Below are 18,518 nucleotides of genomic sequence, written 5' to 3'. Positions count from 1 at the left end.
AAAAAAAAAAAAAAAAAAAAAAAAAGAGCCTCAAAGCCTCACTCTCTATAATGAAACAAAGTCAGCTAAAAAACTGTTGTCTGCCATACTCACCTCAGGCAAACTTTAAAAAATCTCAGTTATCTTTTTAATTGATAAATCTCTGGCTGAGAGAGACAACCATATGGTCATTTTACAAATTATTCTATAAATATTTGAGGTCTTTGAAAAGTATTGTTAACCAAAATTTAAAGCGTAAGTGAACATCACAAACAGACAAAATGACTACATCTAGTGGTAAAAATTTAAATGTATACTTTCTTGGCTTCTATTTAATGCTTTATTAAATCCCTTCTATAACTGGTTAACTACAAATACTACCATGCAACTTCTCCCAAGCTACACTATGTAGAGACTTTTGCATGATTAAAACATCTCCATAGAGAGGCAAAACTTTTCCTGTGCTGAGAGTAACATCTATTGCTTTTATTATATTTAACTGATTTTCATAGAGCTTGGTCTTTCCACTAATACTCAGTGGAATTCTGGTTGTTTTGGATGCCTCACGGAATAGTTAGAAATAATAAATGTTGGCAAGAACATGAAGCAGTGAGATCCTTCTGGTGGTGCCTAAGATGCTTCAGGAAACAGTAGAGCAGTTCCTCAAAATGTTCAACATATTATCTAGCAATTCCACCTCCAAGAATAAACCCAAGAGAAATGAAAATATGTTCAACAGCCAAAAGGTGGAAACAGCTAAATTGATAAAGTACAGGACATACTCATAACAAAAAAAGTATTATTTTGCAATTGAAAATGGAGTACTGATGCATGCAATAGCATAGATGAACCTTGGAAACATATGAAAAGAAAGAAGCCAGTCACAAAAGACCACCCATTATTTGGTTAAATTTAAATGAAATGTCCAGAAGAGGCAAATATAGAGACAAAAAATAGATTAGTGACTTCCAGGGCTGGGGAGACTGCTGTGAAAAAGTAAACTTCAGGGCTGGGGATTTAGCTCAGTGGTTCTACCACCTGTCTCACAAGTACAAGGTCCTGAGTTTGTGATTGGCTAAAGCTCAGTTTGGCTTCCAGGTATAGAAATAACTTCGGGCTAATGGTCTCATGCTTATTTTTTGGGAGCATTTCTACAGAAATTTTGAGGAAAAATCATTTTATAAATAAAGTATGACTATGGCTGTCTAAGGCTCAATGTCACCTTGTTCCTAAGCCGGCTATGGCATTTGGAAACAACTGTTTTGTTTCTGGTCACAGCTGAAGCCTCAATGGTCCTGTAATGCTGTGGTGCTCACCTGCAAGATTACATCAGCTGAAGATATCCTGGTTCTTTGAAAACCGAGTAGTAATACAAAAAGAAAAAGGTTTCACCTGGGAGAGACTAATTCCTTGTCAAACTTAACCCATCCCACCCACCACTGTAAGAATGCTCTCCATACAAGTCCTCTTCAGTAGAAGAACCTCATGACTTAAGATCTCCATCAGCTCCTCAAGTACTTTGACCATCACTCAAGTCACGTGATGCTCCCTCCAGTTACTGTGTGTACCCAATATATAGTGGCTAGCTCGGAATGTCTTTGTCATTGCCCACTCTGAGGTACTGAACTCTGGCCCCCCATATACTTTGAAATTACACAAGTCTCTATTGTCTTTTTCTTTGGTCCCTGCTGTCCCCCTTTCTAGGCAGTCAGAGGATTGATCGCCCTCTGATTCTTATTTTACTTTAAAAGTGGGGTTGCTGGGAGTGTGTGTGTGTGATGATGCAATTCTACCCATGCTTCTGGTACACTTTTACTCTGATGGACTTCATGAACTCCACGCACTTATACCTGTAGAAGTCTCAGGATGCTTCCACTCATCTTTTTGCAAATCTCTTTGGTGTGTGGTTTAGTAGAGAGAACAGCTGAATATTGCAAGGTCATGTGTTTACTAAGGCTTTAAATTTAATACAAAACTAATTTGTATTTCTTTGTCAAAAGCATTCTTAAATGAAAGTGACTTGTCTTTTTTCCTCTTTTTCCTTTAATGGCTAATATAGAGCAAAAAAGACTACAAATTCTATTACCATAGTCTTATTTTGGATGAAAGCACTAGCAGCTTCACCACCACTGAAATTAGAAATGCAGTGAAAGATGAAGACAATGTATCAGTTTTATTGCAAAACTAGTTTTGACTTAAGGGTTCCCAGAAAGGGTCACAGGAACCAATCACCTTACATATTTAGACCAGAAGTGACAAATCTAGTGCCACAGGCAGCGGTTTGTCATCTTTGAAAGCTCTGAAAGATTTGCCATGACCAATAGACCATACTTTGAAAATCATTGCCAACTAATATTTTCTGAATCATGTATGAGTCTAAAAATGATAGAAATAACATATTCATCAAAACATTGACTTACAGGTACAGGGGAAACTCTCTTTCTCCTTACTCCTGGAGATTCTGACTTCACTGTGCGACCTGACGGGGAGCTACCAGGCGACGGGCTGCGCCGGCCCTTGGGGGCTGAAGAAGCAGTGCTTGCCTGGCTGTCTCCTTGAGACTCAGCTGCCAAGTTACTCATTTCAGATCCATCTCCTTTAATAGGGATCGGCTTCACCACCTGAATAAAAAGTATTTGAATTTTGAGTACTTAAAAATATAAAAGATAAATACAATTAACATCATAGATTAGGATAATAAAAATGAGTTATTATAAAATATTAAATATACCAAATAATATTGTTATTACTTTTAAGCCATCAATGTCAAAGACTATTTTTCACCAAATAGGTATGAATTTAATCACTAGTTAAGAAATTTTACTGTACAAAATTTGAGACATATTATATCTCTTATTTAACATTCAGAAATCAAGAAAAGTAAACAAATGTGAAAAATAAGCACTTTTAACTTTGTTTTTCCCGTCTTTTTGAAAAATTCAGGGTCTTGAAAACAATACTAAGCCTAAATTTAAGTAAATAGTCTGATGAATTTAACACCATACTGCTGTTTTTTAAAGTTATTTCACAACAGGTTAGAAATGCATCTCAGAAAACTAAAAGAAGCTAAGATGTTTAACACCAATCTCTCAAGCAGAAATGCCTTTTAAAAAAAAAATTAGGATTCTAACACTGAATTCAGCCACGAACAGAAGGCCAAACTCTGCATCCATAATACCAGTGAAGCGCCTCACAGCGATCCTCCTGGCTCAGCCTCCCGAGTGCTGGGATTAAAGGCATGCGCCACCACGCCCAGCCTCACTACTCTCCTCTTAAGCCCCCTGGGTACCATGGTAGCTAAAACATCCGGAACATAAAGGACAATCAGATTGACTCTGTAGCATGCTGTTGGCTGAAATCAGAATCAGTGGGAAGAGTATACGTAGCAGACTGCCGCTCAATTTAGAGGGGTATCTAGAGCTTCAGTGGCTACTGAGATCTTTAAACAGACACTAGGTAATACCAGACTTCTAATGGCACTGACAGGATGGCGGTGTTGTAACTGTACTGCCTCAAAGGCAGCCACTAGCCACAATGGTTACTGGAATTTGAAATGTGACTAGTGCAACTGAGGAACTAAATTTTTCCTTTAGTTAATTAAAATTTAAACTTAAACAGATCCATGGGATGAATGTAGAGATACATGGGATGAATGTAGAGCTACATGATCTTTTTTTAGGGGTATAATTTATGCCTGTGCCAAATTTCAGATCCTATGTTGCCATGCCTATTATAAAAGAAAAAAAATAATGTGTAGGTGTGAACTAGTACTAAGACACTGTAACAACTGTTCATATACTTGAAAATAATCATGGCAAGGAATACAACATCTCTGCCTCTCCTAATGTAGGAATCTAATCTAGGTTTTCTTTCGCCAAACCTCATAAAATGTTGTTAAAGTCCATGGGTCTATTTAATTTTTTCTACTTTCCTAGAAGATCTCTGGAATTCAGATTCTTGGATTCTGTTTGAAGGGACAGAACATCTAAAACAAATTGGAAAAATTACTTCTTAAAAAAACTTAGAAATAAAATATAGAACTTTAATAAAATGATTTTTAGATACTGACATTAGAGGGCAGTGTTGCTTCAAGCATTTAGCCTTCTACAACTAGTCGTGTTTCTACAATTAAATTGCTTAATGAGCACGGTTTAATTGATTTGTTTCAAGTGTGCAGCATATTGAACAAATAAAACTATTGCATTTAAATGAAAAAGAAAAAAGCGTACAAAGCAATCTACTTAATGCTTAGTCTTCCATTTCTTCCTTGTAGAAGATAAACCCTAGCCACTTACCACTGGGCCTCTCCGGTTTCTCCTTTCCAACCACTCATGCTTCCAGGCCGGCATACACGTTGCCTTTAGTTTCTCCCTGATCATTCGCTCTTCTGGGCGATCATCCATCTTGTGCAACCCTTTGAGAGTTTCTTTACTGTCCATCTCACGACTAAAATGGAGGCAGAAATAAAGAGAAGAAATTGATATACATGAAATAATTTTTAAGAACAAGTAGAAGAACAATATGGTTGTTTTATACTTTCAACAAAAACTCCATATAATTTAAGCAAGGCCTGAAAAATATGTAAAATACAATGTGCTGCTAAATTTACAATGTGGATAGTGCTGAATGCTGCCTGATAAGATGAGAAAAAAAGAACGGTTCTACTTAGAAGTTGCAGGTTTACCCATACTATTAATGCAGATCTTTGCTGTAGGACAGTTACCAAGTTGGATCTTAAGCATTAAATATTACATTAACAAATATAATCACGAAGACTGCAGTTTCCAATTCTACCACCCTAAAACACATATATAACAAATAAGTATTTATAAAGGTTTCTTAATCTCCTTTATTCCAGGACTTCTAATAATTTATGTCAATATATTAAGAATCTATCAGGTATACTCATTTTGTGAAAGGAATCAAATAAATACTTCATAAGCAAGGTGAAACTTAACTAGATCTTTTATGATCCTGAAATAATTTTTCAAAGCCTAAATGATTAAATTCATGTTCGCTTGGAACAAGTTTGTGACAAAATACTTACAAAGCCAAAAGGTAAAACATCATTCTCAGAAAAATCTCTAATCTCAAAATATACTCATTTATACACATGCATATACACACACACATACATCCAACACAGGTTTTAAACCTGGTTCATAAGGAAACAGTTAAAACAATTGTACTCTGGGAGAACTAATTTTTTAAATACTTAGCTAACTCGAGAAGTCTATAAAGCCAGAGAATAGTGATTTTTTTCTACACTGATAGGAAAAGGAAATATTCAAGGAAATACCAGAGAAGATAACCTCAAGCTTACTAAAAAGTCAAATTCAAACTCCCCTAGGAATTTTCCAGTTAATCACTACTCTGAAGTCTTATCTTCAGAGAACCAGCAAAAAAATCAAATTAAAGCTAAATAGTCACTAGAGAGTGAATGCTTAAGTGATTTCAATGAAGCATCAATACTGTAGGGGAAAGGAATGAACATGATAAATAACTCTGTCAAAACTGGTCTATCAGTGGTGGCAAACCTATGGAACGTGTGCCACAGTGGGCTGTTTGTATCACCAAAAGCTCTAAAAGGCATACTAATACTGGAGATATTTTGAGGAACACAAAGAGCATGTAACAAGTGATCTGAGTCTTGCAAGTAGGTATTAAAAAACACAGTAAAGTATTTCTGCCACATAGAAATTTGTCACATTAAAAGAGTGAGAGATGAGGAAACTTTTTGTTTTAAAATCTGATGGCAGTTTCCCCGTGGACTTGGATTAAAATCCAAAAAGTGTGGTACAACCTCAGCTCAATTCTTGGTCCCAGCCCATACCACACCTTCCTGGTTCTTTCATGCCTTACAAACTCCAAGATCACCCTGCTGAGGGATTCTACTGTGCAAGCTGTTTCCCACTCTTACTACTTTTTGCCTCATTAATTTCTACCTACTTTTTAGGTTTTATCAGACTTTCCCAGTTTCAATTAGGGATTCCCAATTATGTTTTTTCAAAGCCCTTTACTTTTCTTCCTTCATCTCTTCATCCATCACCAACTGTAAGCTCCATGAGGGCAGGGATTTTATGTGTCTTATCTATCTATACAGCCAACATCTAAACATGTCTGGTTCATAATAGGTATTAACATATATATTAAATGAACGATAATCTTTTAACATCTTTGGTAGTCCTAAGGACTTTTCTACCTTTAAATGTAATGACTGTTGTGGTTTATATGTAACCCCCAAAGCCTCATGCACTCAGAAGCAGGGTTTTCTGGAAGGTGACTGGATTGTAGGGGCATTATATTGGACTTGCTGTTAGGACATGGGGGTCTAGTCACAAGAGGTGAATTATGGGGTGCATTGCCTAGAAGGTATATCTCTCTTCCCAGATTCTACTTTTGCCCTCTGCTTCCTGGTCACCACAAGGTAAGCAGCTTTTTCTCTGCCATGCTCCTCTGCTATGCCATCCTGCCTTGGAGCCAGCCAACTATGGTCTGAAACATGAGCTGAAATAAATCTCTTGTTCTTTAAGTTTTTGGCTCTTTTAAGTTATTGGGTATTTTGTTCCAGGGACAAGAAAAGTGACTAAAACATGACTCTGTACTTAGGTATTTTATTAAGTTACAACTAAATCTGCAATTTAGGCGTTATTCAACAGAAGATTTTTTTCATCATTCCTAAGTTAATTTGCAAATATAAACTAATATATTCTTTCTAGTCTCTTCATATCATTAATTCTTTTTTTTTTGGGTACCAGGGATAGAACTCTGGTCCTTGTGCTTGCCAGGCAAGTGGCGGAACCACTGAGGTAAATCCCCGGCCGGTCATATCATTAATTCTAAATTGTGTATTTTTCACATTTTAACATCTGAAATCTGATTACCTCAAATGTTATAATTGGCATGTTTTGTGCTTTTTCATGGTATATAAGATAATGGTATAATTTACAACCACTAGGATGTCAGAATCAACAGAATATACAGTAAATTCTATTTTTATGTACCAGGAAGAAATCATACCTACTCATAAGTTTTTTTTGTTTTTTTGTTTTTTTGTTTTTTTTGTCTCTGAAATGGGAACCAAACTGTGAGAAGAAAAACAAGTTTTTCTTAACATACCTGTCTTGTTTTCTTATAATCCTAACATAATCTTCATAGATCAGATAGGCATGCTTTTTATTTTTATCAGACATTTATATGTATGTATGTCTATACATGTATAGCAGGGCCTTGCCATTTAATTAATATCACAACGATGGAAGAAAATATTTTTTCTTTTAACCAAGGCCAATCTAAAATGGTAGCTACAAAGTGACTAGAAGAGAGCCACCTCTCATCCATAGCGACTAAACATATTATTTTTGTCATAGCTATTACCTATAAATATACCTGTTATTAACTAAATCAGTTTATATTTCTGACTTTAGTAAAGCAAAAACGTGTTTGGAAATTAAAAGTTTCAGCCTGATTAGTATGAGAAATTTAAACACTATTACAGGTCAAGCCTTATCTTCCTTTTTTGTTTATTTAGAAAATATGGGGCTTCTTGCCTTTTTTTTTTTTTGGTGGGGATCCCTAAGCATACCTAAGAATTAAACTACGACTCATTTCCTCAGAATAGAATGGATGTATGATCTAGAAGTCATGGACCCTTTCCATCTCAAGGTTAGGTTTCTAATCTTAGGCTTCACAGAATGCACTGGATTTTTTTTTAAGTCTGGGTCTAATCATTTTACTGACTTCATGAATATAAGCTACATCTTCTTCCTGGAGTATATTATATGCCAACTACACCTCCATTCTTACAGTACTAGTACTTCCTTTGTAAGTACATCAAAATGTTTCACATCTGTCTTTGCACCTAATTTCTTTTCTTCTGTCAGGACCTTTTTGCCACTGCATATGCTTTCAGCAAACAATCTCGTACTACTATTCTAGGCTGGCTAGCTACTCTCTCGCAGAATGCTAAATATTAATTGTAATATAGCATAAAATCAAATTTTTGTTTAAGTATATGCTTCCCTAACCCCATCAGATCTTCCAGGACAAGTTACATTTTTTTTTTTTTTATCATCAATGTCAAATGTCCCAGTCAGGCCACAAACGGAACCTAACACCCTGCCTCCTCTTCTAGGATGCCAGAGGCCTACCAAGCATAGCCACTCCCTCCAAAGGGTGATGTCTGACTTGGGGCTTTACACATTGACACTCACCCTGCAGTCCACAACTGGCTCTTGCAAGAATGCACCTTGGTCCAAGGTCCCCTCTAGACAGTACTGTGCAATTTATTCAAATCCTCTCTTTTTGGAAGTCTGATAGCAAGATACATGAAGGAAAAAATAGCCCCCAAACTGAAAAACAGAGTAAGGTAGTAGGTAAAACAAATGAGACAGAAACAAAGAGACAAGAAAACTTAGGAGGAGGATCTAATTTAAACAGAGAAGCAATAAAAGTAAATATAAGAGTTATACCTGGGTCCCTTGTTATGCTATTAGACAATTAGAGCTACTTTTATTCCACCTTGAGTGATGAATGACTGAATTCTCCAGGGCCTATATATATGCTTCAGAGTCCTCATGGACTCTTTACTTTGGAAGGAAATGTAAGCTAAGACACCTCCATTCCCTGCAACCTCAAAGAACCTATAACACCAGTTCTGCATGATGCCCCGAAGACAAGATAGTAACACAAAAACAGAATGCTGACAAGTCCACTAAAATTTTTAAGAAGTTATTTCTTCAATGGTTTATCCTTAGCACAGTACTATGTTAGCCAACAACTAGAGACAGGAAGAAATAACTGCCACATTGTATCATAATAGAAAGGGTCAAATGTTACATGCCAGACAAGATGTAAGGTGTTTACACCAAAGAATTTACTTAACCTTTCCAAAAGCCCTGTAAGGTCCTTACTATCTGAGGCTTAGAAAGACGAGGTCACATGTCCAGGGTCACTCAGTTGATAGGTGGGTAGCAGAACTAGGATTTGAACCCCCAAGACTGACTAAACCACGTGCTCTTCGTGGCTGTGGTAGGTCACTCACTGTCCAATCTGACCTCATTTTTATAACAGGTCAGTACTCATGTATCTGTGCTGGTATCTACTACTAATAATAATACCCAAAAAATTTCATCATGGTGATGATTTTACTACCATCACTAAAGCAGCACATTCTGGTTCATTTACAGCATTTCTGTGTAAAAGGAATAACTAAGACTATACTCATCAAATAAAACCTTTCTAAAAACTAATAGGATTTATTTAACCTTAGTATAAAGATGTCCACAACATCCTAGATTGTGGGTAACTCTACAAAGAAAAATCTTGATTCTTGGAGTATCCAGGAAATCTCAAGGAAACTTCAGAAATACATGGATAATCTGGACAGGCACAATTCTAAGCTACCTGTGAAGTCCACATAACCAGCAGGGATTCATATACTACCAAACTCACACATCTTGTTACCACAAAGAAAACAGAGAAGCAAGGTACTACCTTCTTAATCAAAACTAGTCGGCGGTAGGACCCTTTATGTAATTACATTTTGAGGTAACAGCAAACAAAGAATGACTGAGATAAGGAGAGATGGAAGCTAACCCCCCTTTCTCATGGAGAAGACACTGTGTTAACAGTTCCTGCCTGTGGTTCCTATCAGCAAGAGACTCTTACAATCTCATTGTATAGATGAGAAAAGATAGGGAGCTTAACTTATATGCTCAAGGTGAGAATCTGTATGTAAAAAATATAGGATTTAAAAGTCAGCTAGCAGCTTCACAGTCTCTTTCTCTTACAGGACCATATATACACACATATATACATAACCAGCGTTTGAAGTCTGCTGACCTAGGTGTTAGCATTTGCAAACAGGAAAACAAAAACAAAAATTTCTCTGTATTGGGACAATTCTGGGCTTTTTGTTTTGTTTTCTTTTCCAGTACTAGGGGGAGCAAAAGGCCTTCATATCCCCAGCCCCCTTCTTTTTTAAAAATTGAGACAGGGTCTTGCTAAGTTGTTCCGGCTCTCAGATTTTTCCAGTGAGATAGCTTCTTCAGAGTAATATTATTGACAACTGTTGGCCTTTTCCCTCTTTTAAGCAAGGTAGATTATGGGCAAGCCTTTCAATTTTACATAACACTAAAAGCATACTTATGTTTAAATAGGAAATAACAGTATATAAAAATGGCTCACATTACAAAGGTTAGTTCCCAAAAGATTTTATTACAAGTCACTTCATAATGCTTGAAAACTAAAGATGGCACAACTATTTGTTTACAAAGAAAAATAGGCATACATTTATCCCCATATAGAGTAAACACATTCTCTTTAGCACAACAAGAACTGTGGATTTCTTTATATGGGTCTGGCCATGGTATACTGTAATTGGTTTTATAACAAGTTGATGTAATACCAGAAATCTTAGAAGAGGGCACTATTTCTAGTACTATGTATAAACCTCTATTCCTTTGAGGGATACAGGCACAGGATCTACCTTCATATTCTCATTAACTACATCAAGCCAAATAATTTAAGAATATAAACAATAAACACAATTTCATATAGCCTTGGTGATTTTGATTCTTCACATTTACAAAATATTCTCAATTACCACACACATACTATACATTTATTTATCTGGATTCATGGATTAGTTTATATTAAATATTATCCCATTTTAGTTTAAAATTAATTTCTAGAAGGAATTACAGGATCTTTTGAAAATAAAACAAGCTACAGAAAATAAACCGAAATAGGTCAACCATATTGCAAATGCCTGTTCACTAGTTGATCTAGACCAGAAAACAGTAAGTCTTTTGAGAGCCAGACCTTTCCTTCCCTTGTCATGTCCAGCAACTATAATAAACAAAACACCCAGAACAACAGATAACTGGTTACCACTTCTAATCAACAGTGATCTAGGAATTAACACACAGAATGGACATATATAGCTCTTAACCACCATAACTCTCGCCATAAATTAGTGCCTTTGGAGACATACAGATAATTTCAAATAACCAGAAGGTTCCCTTCTAAATTAGTAATCTGTGTAAGATTTGTTTAACAATCATCAGGCAAATATAGTAACAAGGAATTTATAAATTGCAGAAAGCTACTGAACAGTATCAAAAAATTTTTTTTTTTTTTTTTTGGTACCAGGGATCAAACTCAGGACGTGTGCTTGTGAGGCAGGTGACATAACCACTGAGCTAAATCCCCAACCCTAATATCAAATATTCTTGAAGTTAGCTACTTTACATAGATTTCTTTTTTCCTTTTCTGTAATTACCTATGGTACAGACTCTACAGTCTTCTTTTTGAGAACAAAAGTGAATTAATAAAGCCATATTTTAACTATATAGTTCTCTCATACTATGTGATCTTATATGTTGTAAATGTATAAATACATTCAGAGCAAACGCTATTGTAAACACTACCAAGATTAGGGTACTAGGATGAGTAGCTTAAGTGAAGAAAATATTTCAGTCGTTAATGAGTTGAGGTTTTGCTGAATGCTATTCAACAGTATTTTACAATTAAAAGGTATCTTTCTTGATGACAAATATTCATAGGAATATTCAAATATGAATTTGCTAAAACCGCCTTGAAGCAAAAGTAAATTTAAAAAAAACAATGTACATAGAAATACTTTGGATGTATGTAATTCAACAGCCTCTGAAGTAGTAACACCTTTAAATAAAACATCAAGGCTATAGTTTCAAGTGGACATGCTTACAGATGAGTAAATATCATCAAACTAAAAGGGTTAGGAGCCAGGCATGGGGATGCACACCTGTAATCCCAACATTCAAGAGGATGAAGCAGGAGGATCGCTGTAAGTTCAAGGTTAGCCTGGGCTACACAGTGAGTTCAAGGCCAAGCTGAACTACACAGCAAGGCTCTGTCTCAAAAAAATAAAATTTATAGAATAAAAATTAAATAAAATAAAAGGGCTATGGCTAAAACACAGGTATACCAAGAAAATGAAACAATGCAAAAAGATTTTCTAAGCCATCTTTTTACACTTGCCTAGTCCCAGAAAGAAAATAAATTTGTTATACAAAAGCTTGGCTAAGCTATTCCTTGATACACTCATCTCTCAGAAATGTTGCTGAAGATTCTAAAGACCCATCACATTCAAGTTATTAATGTATCACAACAAATCTAATATGCATAGCTGACATCACTCAATAATGAACTGAAATGTTCTACCCAAATTTAGAAAAAGAATGATTCACCCTTATTAGTAGATGAATATAAAAAGTTGACAAATTTACCTAAGAATAAAACTACATACACTTTGTCAAGTCAGAACAGCCATGTATATTGGCAGGGGGATGATGATGCTAAACTGCAGCAAAATTCAGATTTGCCAGGAGGAAAAGGTAATCCAGACAAATTAAATACACATTAGAAACAGATATTAGGGGTACAGAGACAATTATGGGTGTACTTAGGCAAAGAGACGAGAATATGTAATGACTTAAAACAGGTAAGAATTTTAAAGAAAACTAAGGGAGATTAAGGTTGGTAAGGAAATAAAAATCCTAAAAGAATAGCAATTTGAGGTAAGATTATTTTTTAAAAAGCAGCTGAGAAGAAAAAGCAGGAGATAAGAGCAGATACATTTTGAGATTAACACTCCTTGCACGTAAGCATACAGGAAAACAAATTAGACTAAAGTGAAACCAACAAATTGTTAGTTCTATAATGACCTACAACTCAAGTTCGGTGAAATTCGCTGAGTTGTCAGACACCGTGAACTCAAGTTTCTGTTGGTAATATTCATGGAGACAAGTGAAAATTGTAAAACAAAACAAAAAAAGATTCAGAAATGAACAGAAATGTGATGATTCTGTAAGACATCTCATATCTTATGATACATGGAAACTTTAGTGTCTTCTGCTATCAATGATAAAACAGATAAACTCTAGTTACTAACTACCTATCTCTACAATATTTATTACTTAAGCTAAATATTTTTCAAAAATACTTTTCTCATCAATCAAAGTCATCACCTCTATAACAATAGTTCTAAATACTACCACTCTTCCTCTCATTCTCTCACTCAGAAAGTTGGAAAACCTATCAGGTTTAATATAAAAATTTTTCTAAGAGGTGATGTTTTCTGGGGAGTTTAAGATCGATATGACTCCATTTTCCACTTGTTCCTTTTCAACAAAAGCCCATTAAAGTGTGTATTCTTTTGATATTCACTGCTAAAAATTTCACTGTTTATTTCTTTTTTTCTGTGTCCTTGATATTTGATGAACCACCTTCAGAAACCTTTGGAGAAAAAAATGGGATGTTGTAAGCATCCTCTTCCTTAATTGTTGAACAAAGATCAGTAGGCAAGGAAAAAGAATGCTTATTTATTTTTACAGTATTTGACTAAATGTGTATTTCCTTTCAAGAATTCCCCTTTTGTGCTATTTGACAAATACAGGATTGGGACTGTCTACACTACAATGATGCGTACACCTAATGGGATCAAACACTAGAGAAGCAGACTGGAACTTCCTGCACCACTCCTGAGGGGCACTTCTAAGTCTAGTCAAGTGCATGTCCTGCTAGCACTACACAGAATATGTGGCAAAGTGCACGTGTGTTCAGCAGAAAAGTGGGCTTCTCCTTCACTGTTTTAATCTATATCAAAATCTATATCCCAAATCAGTGTTATGTGGAGGCTCTGGTGAATATTTTTCAGTGGAATCTTCTCAAAATGGGTATGTATCTTTTTACTCTATCAATGAAGAAATGTGGAAGTCAATTTGAGTATTCTTCTAAGAAGTCAAACAAGGAGAGCAATGGGGAAAGTGGTCTACTATTGCACATATTCCCATGCCATATTTTAAGAAAAGTTGCTTAAAGTTAAAAGCATTGAGTTGAGTACCTTCTATGTTAACAAAACCTTTCACTTCATTATAATGTTCTGAAATTAATGGAGAAGAGGGGGATACTGTACATTAGAACACCGAGCTCTCTCAGAGCCTTTGCTAGGAAAATGATTTCTTTCAAAGTCCTATGGAACAGCTAGTACTATACCACTTCCTTTTGGTTGGTGGAAAGGCATGTTAACTGGGATGCTCAGAATGAAGGATGACTTCCTGACAAATGCAGCTTTTCTTCGCTATGTTTTTAATGCTAGCAAACCACTCCATTCAGTGAAAGCTGGCACATCTACTACATGTAAGCACTGAGCTAGAAAAGAAATAAAAGATAAATAAGACAGGGTGCCTATCCCTCCAGATATTTAATCTAACAGAAAGAAGAAAAAATACTGCTATAATAGTACTGAAGTGCCCTAAAATAGTTGCAAAAGAATCGCTTCATCATGAATTTTATCTATGGAAGGGCTGGAAAAAAATCACAGAGATGATGCCCAAGTAAGTGTAAAAAACAGGATTTTCAGACACAGAAGTTGTGAATGTTGAAAGAAGATATTGTAGACACTAGACATGATTTTGGCAAAAATAATGTTTCATAATACTAAACATCTTATGATTTTGCAGATTAGGAAACACTAGCCGAAATGTGGTTAGGTGGGTTTATCATAGAACATCTCAGAGCCTTTAATAAAGTCCTATGCATCATGAAGCTCCATGGAAAAAAAGATGGCATGCAGCATCCCTCACACTCACTTGGTGTGGAAGTCTTTTTTATCAGAATACCTGTGATGGAGAAGCACTAGGTCTTCTCTACAGACCTCTCACTCCAGTTGTCAGTATTTCTAAGAAAAATCCACAGAAGAGACCAACACCAGGTGTTTTAATGTCTTAATATAAGACTTCTTAAGCTAAAAATTTAACATGTCTTCATTGCAATTAGGTCTCCAAAAATTCAAACTCTGGGGGGAGAAGATTAATTGACAGCCATCCAACAAGATGTGTAAAGCTTCCTAGTATGATTACTCCTAAGCAAGAGAGTATCAGATACTGGAGACTGGTTGATGTCAAACACTCACAGAAGCATGATTGTATCATAAATATTTATCCCTGTTTCAGTCTACTCATACTCTACACTCTGCCAAGGACTTAGGACTGGGTAAAGACAAAGAATCTAGGAGTAAAAAACATTAATACCATTTTCTCTAAAAAAAATCTCTGTATGACTAAAAAAAGCCCCAGAATATGAAATTTACAAAAGGGCCTAAAGAATGGTTCTCATTTCACTGCAAGAGACCCTGGGACAAAAAGATGCACAACAGGTCACTCATGCATCTTCAGCGCAGTTGGTGGTATCACAAGTGGTAAGCAGAGGGTGAAGCACATCAGAGAAGAAACAGCATCAGCACATGGCAGAGATGGCTAGAGAAGGTAAATGATCACAGATGTTCACCAGCACATGAAAGACTTAACACCAGAGAATTTAGGAACTATGGCGGCGGTGGCGGGGTGGGGTGGGGTGGTGGTGGTGTGTGTGCTGGACGTAATGACGGGCAATAACTACCAAAATTGGTAAAACCAGAGAGTTTCTATCAAAGTGATTCCATTTTAACAAGGTAGGGTCCACAAAGAAATTTACATAATGGGGAATTTGATCTCATTGTACATCTCCCTCCAATACTTTAAGAAGAGTGGTTTAAATATGTAGCAAAACCAATAGGTCTTCATCTTCAACAGAGATCATACACCTGGAAAAGACATGTTCCTAGGATGGGGTAGATAAGGTCACAGGACATACATATTCAGGAAGTGTAGCTCAGTGACCTGGGTTCTGGAGCTTGACTGCCTGGGTTCAAATCCAAGTTCTGATACTTACTAGATATGACTTATTTCTAAATTATTTAACTTGTGTGCCTCCAATTCCTCATCATAAAGTTGGGATTAAGTACCTGCCCTAGTAAATGTACTTAGCATATGTACTTAGAAGGAAATGAACTTTCAGATTTACTCCCACTAATTTATTTTTTGGTAAAATGGGGATACGAATAATGGCTAATATTATGACTCACTATGTGCCAGGCCCTGTTCTAAGCCCTTTGCATATAGTTCTCACTTTGGTTTTAAAGTAAGTGAACCTGGATAAAGCACTTAAAAGTGTCAAGAGTACATGGCAAGCACAAGATGAATGTAATTACAACAGCTGTTATTACTGTTGAAGTTCCCTTTATGGAATACCTCCTCTGTTGTAGATACTATGCTAGCTGATGACAATACACTGGCTCTTGGTCTCACCAAGGCCACAGGGTTAGAATCAGCATTTTCACTGTGATGACAAACTCTTGCAGAAATATTAAGTAGCATTAACTATTCACAGTAACGTGAATTCTGGGTTTGAAAACCAGGTCTCTGGTTTCTAAGCTCTGTCCTCATATTCCATTATGCTACTTCATATTTAACAATATTTGTTATTTGAAACACAGATGAATAGTCAAGCAACTATTTTGTTTCTGGTTTCAGCAGGTAACAATATTTTTTACTAGATACATGTGGAATGTGAAGACTTGTTACTAGGCTGTTTGTAGGGGTACCATGGGGCTGTCCAGTGTCGACATTATGACTCATATATGACTACCACAACACAGATGCTAGGGGGAGCATCAAACAATACAAAACTTAAGAGGAACTACGAACACCCTTTGTTAAATCTAGAGTACCTTCCAACATTTTATTGCATAAAATATTTTTTGACACTCTTAGAATCCAGTGGCTCCCTATGTTTTCCATTCTTTCCTTTCTTTTTTTTGGGGGGGTACCTTGTGCTTGCAAGGCAGGCAGCAGTACCACTGAGCTTAAATACCCAGCCCTTTCCAATGTTTTCTTAGCATTATTATCAACAATCTGTGCTGACTATGTGAATTTATGATCCTTTGTGATAACTCAAATTAGGAAATACTGCTATAAACTTTTAGACTCAGTACCAATATTCACTATTATAAAAATAATTCAAACTTAATCACTATAGGAGTAAGAGGTATTTGTGTAACAGACTATGAAAGCTTCTCAAACATCAAAAAACTGTTAAAAGGAACTTGAAGAAAGTAGACAGCACAATGCATGGTTTTAAGATTATTTTCCCCTTAAGACATAAACTTTTTTTAATTTAATCAGTATACTACAAATTTCTCTTCATTAAAAGACACAACAATCTTCCATATTATTTCTAGGAGTCAGAAGATGCACAGCAGAAATGAAAAAGGAAGCACATCTGTCCCATGGCCCAGCTTCAGTTCTGGCTCTGTTGATGTCCCAAACTGAACTCTAGCGCCTTGGGCTAGCACTCTCAGCAGCCACATGACCTACTTTTCTCATGATCTGTAAGAACAACATCAGAAATGCTTACTCTGTGTCAAGTTATAGAAATTAGGTATTTTTGTCTCTGTTTTTGTTTTGCGGAGAAAAGCTGGGACGTAATGTTAACAAGAGCCATACATACTGTCTTTGGAGTGCTAATCTGAAAACACAATTACTAATGAAATATTTTTGCTTTTATTATAATGCTTTTAGAGAATATTTAATATTCAGCCAATTAATACTGATTATTTAAGTAAAGTTATATGTCATTGTGAATTACGTTTTTAAAAAGTGACTAATCTTTGGTTGCTAACATTTGCTGTGTAGTAGACAAATATTTGGCTTGAAAACATTTTATGTGGGATGAATTCTAATACTTTATACTACAGTTTTTTCAAATCACTTGAGGATCTTAATATTAAAATACCCCTTCAGCTTCACAATCTGAATATATCCGCAAGTCTAAGTTAACTTAGCATATATCTACTTCCTTTAAAAATCACTTCCTACTTACAATGTATAATAAACAGTAGGAAAAATACTGGAAACTATTGATGACTAGCAATAAAGAAGTTACATCACCAAAAATATGCCAACATGTTAAAAAATAATGGCTAAGTAAAATTCTCAAATAAAATACTTTAGTTGTGATACTGGTTTCTGTTTGCTAGTGTCCATGTTCTCAACTTTTGCTAAGAACCCCCCCCCCCCGAAAAAAAGCACCATGCTGAATCTTTGGATTTGCAACTTGATCTCAGGAATCCCTCTAGTGATCTATGGCCAAGATGTGATCAAACAATTCTGTATTAATATTACTCCCAGAAGAATGAAGTTTCCACAGTAGAACTTAGCCAGTATCAACTCAATGCCCCTCAATCCCCTTGAATTACTCCTTGGAGTAGTTCTTTCTTCTCAGCTATCCTTTTATTTATTCCTACTCATTGTGTTCATATGCTCAGCTTAAGATAAAAAACAAAACAAAACAAAACAAAACTTTTGAGCCAGTGAGCACATTAAAATGATGGGAAGGTGCTGAAACACTCTTTTTTGTTTGTTTGTTTGGTTTTTTTTTTGGTACCGGGGATAGAACTCAGGTCCTTGCACTTGCAAGGCAGGCCACCGAACCGCTGAGCTAAATCCCCAGCCTTGAAACACTCTTAAGTGCTGAATCATGCTTATGTTTAGGTTCTGTTTCTACACCTGTGTTTGGAGACATAAGTCCCCTCAGAGAATCCTAGCCACCCTAGTTAACCCACAGGGAGATGGGCTCACTGTCTGGAACAAGCCACCAATGGAGCTAACTGGAAT

At 36.0% G+C, this 18,518-nt stretch overlaps 1 protein-coding gene across 1 annotated transcript in view; it reads right to left on the bottom strand.

Moving 5' to 3' along the window:
• The window catches only part of Map3k1 (mitogen-activated protein kinase kinase kinase 1), a 27,686-nt gene extending 23,234 nt beyond the window's left edge, over positions 1-4,452 (bottom strand). Inside the window, 2 exon segments of the mRNA XM_010626897.3 lie at positions 2,400-2,600; positions 4,275-4,452. Of these exon segments, the coding sequence (XP_010625199.2) occupies positions 2,400-2,600; positions 4,275-4,418 (345 nt within the window). The 5' untranslated portion in view covers positions 4,419-4,452.
• Positions 4,453-18,518: the final 14,066 nt, after the last annotated feature.

The sequence above is a fragment of the Fukomys damarensis genome, unplaced genomic scaffold (assembly GCF_012274545.1).
Source record: "Fukomys damarensis isolate Sample0158 unplaced genomic scaffold, DMR_v1.0_HiC HiC_scaffold_1, whole genome shotgun sequence".
In the NCBI taxonomy this organism is placed as follows: Eukaryota; Metazoa; Chordata; class Mammalia; order Rodentia; family Bathyergidae; genus Fukomys; species Fukomys damarensis.
The sequence above is the reverse complement of the archived record's forward strand: the minus strand, read 5'-3'. Positions and strand labels throughout refer to the sequence as shown.